Source organism: Oratosquilla oratoria, unplaced genomic scaffold (genome assembly GCF_046742065.1).
Source record: "Oratosquilla oratoria isolate Oo_2021 unplaced genomic scaffold, ASM4674206v1 SCAFFOLD47, whole genome shotgun sequence".
Taxonomy (NCBI): domain Eukaryota; kingdom Metazoa; phylum Arthropoda; class Malacostraca; order Stomatopoda; family Squillidae; genus Oratosquilla; species Oratosquilla oratoria.
In genome coordinates, this window is record NW_027467711.1 from 2,961,578 (window position 1) to 2,968,505 (window position 6,928).

Sequence of the window (6,928 nt, forward strand, 5' to 3'; positions counted from 1 at the left end):
GACGTGGAGATGAGTGTGCGGGGGGTGGCGGAGGTGGTGGGGTGTGACCTGTTGAAGTGTTACGGGACCGTTTGGTACAACCGTGCCAGACGTTAACCCCAGGCATTTTGCACCGTACACACTTCCATTGTGAGGGGTCAGGCTGTCGTAGAGGCGAGGAATTTGGTGGGGCATCTCCAGCAGCGATAGCAGTAGATGAAGCAGGAGGAACACTGTGCGGGCAGGAGCGTGTATCGTGGTTGGCAGCACACCACGCATATCTGGCCGAAGCAGAGCAATAGCGCGAGATATGGCCTATGCCCCAGCATTTGTAGCACCAAGGCTTCTCGTCCGTCATCCTGCGTAATTCACAGGGAGGGAGGCACGGGAGAAAGGGAAATTCAATAATAGGTGGTGGGGGTTCAGGGAGACTCCAGGTGATGACAATACGGTTTATAGGATTCCCGTCCTGGTGGAACCGTCGAGCAGTGTGCACACCTTGTAGAGTCTTGGCAAGGGAAGGATCTATTGAAGTAGGGTACCGAGTAACGATGTATGTAGGGAACTTACGGGGTCGCTCAAGTGAATCCTGAATAACACATCGCATGGAATGAAAATCACCACTTGAAACACTGTCTATGATGTCGTTGTGACGCCTCGATACGTAGACATAACGTGACGTGATAGAAGACATCTTCACTTCAGCCAACTCTCGATCGAAATGAAACGCTTTGGTGACTTCAGTAAGCCAACGGAGTTTCACTTCACAGTAGGGGTTATCTTGGAAACTCAGCTTGACATAGTCCTCCCTGGGAGCAAAGGCTGGAGCAGCTGACGGGAGTGAAAGGGTGGCAGGAGTGGGAAGGGGACGGGGCAAAGGTCTGTCAGAGGTTACAGGTTGCATAGTGTCTTTGTCTTGTGAGTCTTGGCAACAGGTGATGTTGAGGTACTACTGGCGTTAGATCTAAGGTCTATAGGGCGTTTAGAGGGGGTAGAACTCGGATATAGGGGGTGAGAGGACACCACTCCCCCTGTCGGCTGCTGATGTTCCCTGTGCGGAAGATAAGGCCAGTTCTGTGAAGCCTGTTCCTCCTCGTCACTTAGGGCGAGGTCAGCCACGACATCCATCACTGTGGAAGGACCAGAATAGTTCATGGTGCCTGGTGAGGTGGTAATGTTGTCTACAATTAGGGATGTCAACGGTTGGGTAGGACAGTCATTACGTCACTCGCCTCGTACTGCGCATGCGCAGTTTAAGGAAAATTGTTTGTAGGTGTCCCGGCCCGGTGCACGATTTCAGATCGTAATTTTAACAAAGTTTAAGAATTTGCCAACACTAGGATGACACTACACCAATCACTGCGTCTTCTTGTAGGCCTCGGCCTAGTCTGAATGTTGGGAACACTGCTAATCACACGCTAGACGTAGTTTTTAGGAGCTCCAACAAACCGTCCGTTCGGCAGCAAACCCAAACATTGCTGAGAGAGAGAGAGAGAGAGAGAGAGAGTGGATGTGAGTGTGCATGTGCACATGTGGCTGTGTGTTTATGATTCACTATGGTCTTGAATCACGTGTTGGGCATGTGATCGACAGCTATTTCCCTCCCGGAAGAGAGCTCCGAGCTCAGATATGATCGATCTATGGGTAATGCTGTTATCTTACACGCATACACACCTCCAACTCCCCGTACACGAGAGTTGGAGTAACGACCCGCAGCGCAGCGATACTGAATTTATTTCAGTCCTGGGCGTGATTCGAACCCGGACCCCCGTAGTGGCAGCCAGGAACTCTACCACTGCACCACGATTCATGTGTTTTTTCGTGTGTGTGTGTGTGTGTGTGTGTGTGTGTGTGTGTGTGTGTGTTCGTGCGCAGGAGCGGAAGCGTACATGTGTGTTACCAAGGTCCACTAAATAAAACGCATTTCGGCGCTATAAACACAGTAGAGAACCTATGTGCACAGAAAGACATACATTTGTTTACACACATATAATATCACCCTCCAGTTCTCACATTCACTGTTGTCTATTTCCACCGTTTGTTCCAGACACATTGTATGCCTACAGATGCATCCTTGTGTACATCTGAGCGTGCATGAACGAATTTGCTTGTAGGTCTGTCTTCGTGTCAGTTTTCATCACGGGAAGTAATGGCTGAAGTGGTTTGAGATTCCTTGAGAGAGGGAAGCTAGAGCTGGGTGACAAGAGAGATGAGCCGGAGGAGAGATGGAGAGAAGAAGAAGGAGAGAAGAGGATGAACAGATGTAGGAAAATTAAGAGGAGGTTGAGGAAAGGTAATGGAGGAGGAGTGAGGAGTAGGAGTAGGAGAGGTAGGAGGAGGAAAGTGGGAAGAGGAGGACGTTGAATATGACGAGGAAGAGGAGGACGTGGGTCATGACGAGTAGGAGGAAGAGGAGAGGGAAGAGGAGGAAGTGGAACTTGATGAGGAAGAGGAGGAAGAAAAGAAGGAGGAGGACGTGGAACATGACGAGGAAGAGGAGGAAGAGGAGGAGGAGGGAAAAAAGGAGGAAGAGGGGGACGTGGAACATGACGATTAGAGGGAGGAGGAGTAGGAGAAAGCGGAAGTGGTGAACGAGGAGGAGGAGGAGGAGGAGGACGAGGAGGAGGAGGATAGTCAAGGATAGCCGACTGTACCGCTGAGGATAGTGTGCTGATAACGAAAGATACTGAGGAAAGTGAGGCTTAATATCACTGATACGTGATAGGATATAAATAAATTCAATGAAACGTGCCTGACGTGATAATTGGGGATTGACTTGAGGTCTGTCTTTCCACAAGAATCTTCACTCTTATCAATTTTCCACCCATGACATACTTTAAAGGATTAGTTCTGGCTAACGCCAAACGATTTTATTTTCTATTCATTTTTCTCCTACCATGTGTGTGTGTGTGTGTGTGTGTGTGTGTGTGTGTGTGTGTGTGTGCGCGCGCGTATGTGTATGTGTGTGTGCATGTACGTGCGTGTATGTGTATGTGTGTGTGTGTGTGTGTGCGCATGTGTGTATGTGTGTGTGTATGTACGTGCGTGTGTGTGTGTGTGTATGTGTGTGTGTGTGTGTGCATACGTGTACATCAAATCTACATACCCACATACATCCAACCCATACATATAAATAAACACACAAACACACACGCAGTATACCCGCACTCAAACGACCCGCGACGGCGAAGTGGGCAAATCACCGCTGTCCAGTCAACCAACGGAACAACAACTTCACAACCACGGAACCATTAGAGGATCGTAACTCAGGGGGAGCAGTGACAGCTGCGGCGGGGCCTGGTAGAGCCCGGAAGAGGAAAAACAACGACAAGAAGACAACGAGGACAGCCGGAGGGACGAATAAGGACAATCATGACGGGCACGAAGATAAAATGACAAGACGCTAATCGACGGCCCCGATGGCAAACCTAAAAATGTGGTGACGTTCTGACTTTCTTTTTCAAGGGAGAGGACGCTGGACTGAAATGTATTTCAGTCGACCGAGACCCTATCTAACTCGACGTTCCCTTCCTCATTCGCATAATAATCGCTTTTCATTGAGCAAAAAATGAACAGATAAAAAGTACGGAATGCATAACCATGTTGAAGGGATTAATGACAACTTTAGAACAGTTGGACACGAGTTCGGGCAGTAATAACGCAAACGCTTTGTTGGTGATTGCGATGGTGACGATGATGATGATGATGATGATGAGGGATGACGATGTCGATGCCACTTATGACGATGATTAGGAGGACTGTCGATAGTGAAGACAATAATAACGACAATGGTAAGGATAACAACAGTGACGACGACGACGACGACGACAAAGCCGAGGGAGGACAGGGTCGCCAAAGGGGACGAAATGTCCAACAACTTACAAAGGATTACAAAGGCGGAGCATACCGACAGGAGACCTTTTGGTCCATATCTAGGTCGGATGCGAAAAAAAATAAATAAAAACTATAACAATGTAAATAACAAATAAGATACATAAATAAATACATAGGTATAGTTAGATAATAAACAAACAGGTAAATAGTAAATAATGATAAATTGACATATAACTAATAACAAATGAGAATCAAACAGACAAATGATAAGAAAACAAAAACAAATAATATAAAATAAATTATAATCATTACAGCATCTTGTACATTCAGTACAGTCCGGAATGAAATCCTCTGGACTTAGCCAAGAAATATATATATAGTAACCACAACACCGTAGTGAACCGACTGAAGGAGTTGGGGGTTGTCTACTACCATTAACACTTATTTTGTTTTATTTTGCTTTTTTTTTTTTTTTTTTTTTTTTTTTTTTTTTTTTTTTTTTTTGGTTTCTATTTATTATTTGTTTTTAATTTTCTTATCTTTTTTTTTCTTTCTTTTTTTCATTTTGGGGGGAATGGGATGAGCGGTGGGGGAAGTTATTAAGCCTTGAAGGTGGAGTGGAACGGGGTTAATGATTGGCTGGGGGGACGGACTGCAATGGGGGATGGTGTGGGGGTGATTGGGGTGTGAATGTCGAGATGGAATCATGAAATTATGAGTAGGGATTGAAGAGAAGTAGGAGGATGGAGAAGAAGAGGAGAGGAGGAGCGGAGGAGAGGAAGAGGTGAAGGAGGAGTAACAGAAGCAAGAGGAGGAAGAAGAAGAGGAAGAGGATTAGGATAGGGAGGAAGAGGGAGAGGATGACGAAGAGGAAGAGGAAGAAGAATAGGAAAACGAAAAGGAAGACGAAGAGGATGACGAAGAGGAAGAGGAAGGGAGGGAGTAGAGTGGGACAGAGATGGTGAGTGGATAGGGACTGAGAGGTGAGTGGAGTGGAAGGGAGGTGAGTAGAGTGGGAGGGAGGTGAGTGGAGTGGAAGGGAGGTGAGTAGAGTGGGAGTGGGAGGTGAGTGGGCTGAGAGCAAGAGGTGAAGAGAAGAGAGAAGAGAGGGGAAGAGAGTATTATAGAGAAAGAGAACACACGTGAGGGAAAGAGCGGAAGTGGAAGAGGAAGAGAGCAGGAGTGAGAGGGGTGAGAGTGGAAGTAGAAGAGGAAGAGAGCAGGAGTGAGAGGGATGAGAGCGGAAGTGGAAGAGGAAGAGAGCAGGAGTGAGAGGGATGAGACCGGAAGTGGAAGAGGAAGAGAGCAGGAGTGAGAGGGATGAGAGTGGAAGTGGAAGAGGAAGAGAGCAGAAGTGAGAGGCATGAGAAGGGGAAGTGAGACAGGAAGAGAGCAGGGGTGAGAGGGAAGGAAATCGGAAGTAGGAGCGAAAGAGAGTGTGAGTGAGAGAGAGAGTAGGAGGAAGAGTGGAAAAGAGCGGAAAAGAGTTGAAAAGGAAAGAAAAAAGAGCCAAGTCCTGGCGGGAGGCGAATATAATGTTACATATTTGTGTTTATTTTTCGAGTTTATTGAGAGACCGGAGGAGAGGAGAGAGGGGGAGAGGAGAGGAGAGGAGAGGGGAGGCGAGGAGAGGAAGAGGAAGAGGCTACGAGGAGGAAATCCAATAATTAGGAACCGGGGAGAAAAATAGGGAAACAAGTAATTGGTATGGAAACAGATATGGAGGATGGAGGAGGGGAAAGTGTAAAGATAAAATAAAAATGTGTAGGAGAGTAACTAGGGAGTGTAGGGACAAAAGAGAGAAATAATGAAATGGAAAAGAAAAGAAAGAAAAAAGGAAAAACTAAGTACAATAAACCGAGTTCGAGTCTCATATAGATTAGCAATCGTAACGCAATGGCTTGTCCTCTGACAGGTGACAGAATATTTCGCTCAGCTGAAGAAATATCTTCGACCTGTGGGGTCGTTGCTGGTATCGTTGCGGCCTAGCATTCTGATGGACCCGGATCGAGACTCACGACGGCCAGGTTTGATTATTTGAAAGACTTCGTTGTAACGAGTGATTTGTCCCAGTGAAGAAACAACCCGAAGTCTACATCCTGAAGAAGCCTCAGATCAAGGCGGAAAACTCTGAGTTTCGGTGAATGTTAGGCAACAGTTTCCTATGTTACTAGAAGATAATTAATCAAGTCGGCATGCAACAGCACTAAAAGTGAGGTATGCTACTCATAACATAGAAATGAATGATTTTATCCAGTCCCTCTCTACATGTAACAAGATCTTTCAAAAAATCAAGAATTCCTACTTTAAAATCATCAAAGCATCCAGTGCCCAAGAAATATATATATATATATATATATATATATATATATACCTCATTGAATGTGATGGCTACTTGTGCACTTGTTATTTTCTTAAGAGTATTTTCCATATGCCTTACTATGGACTTGTTCTCCTTAGAAAGGAGGTTTATAACTTGACTGTAGGTAGTCATAATAGATTGCGGTTTCGGGTACAAAACTCTTCTTCCGTAGCTTTAAATATTCTTACTCTGTGGCTATGGAAGAATGTTCCAATGAAATGAGTGATGATATTTCAACTCGTATGTTTGTGGTCATACTTGCTCTTCACTGGGGGAGGTTACCGGGTAACTAGGAGAGGTAGCTGATTAACTGGGAGAGTTTATCGGGTATCTCGGGTAGTGGTGGGTTGTCTTATGCTTGAGTCTCAGGTTTTGCCCCATACTTGGGTTTACGGTGTTTTATCCCATACTTGGGTTTGTGGCGATATGCATAAGAAAAAATCTCCTGCCTATATATACCATTAATGATACATATATATATATATATGTATATATATATATATATATATATATATATATACATATATATACATACATATACATATACATATACATTATATACATATATATATATATATATACATATATATACATATACAGTATATATATATATGCATATATATATATACATATATATATATATATATATACATGTATATATATAAATATATATATATACATATATATATACATATTTATAGATATATATATATATACATATATACATATATATATATATATATACATATATAT

The 6,928-nt window shown here is 44.3% G+C and overlaps 1 protein-coding gene across 1 annotated transcript in view; it reads left to right on the forward strand.

Moving 5' to 3' along the window:
- Positions 1-1,132: 1,132 nt before the first annotated feature.
- Positions 1,133-6,928, forward strand: part of LOC143023418 (uncharacterized) — a 15,031-nt gene continuing 9,235 nt past the window's right edge. Inside the window, exon 1 of the mRNA XM_076181940.1 lies at positions 1,133-1,186. Within this exon, the coding sequence (XP_076038055.1) occupies positions 1,133-1,186 (54 nt within the window). The remainder of the gene's footprint in view (positions 1,187-6,928) is intronic.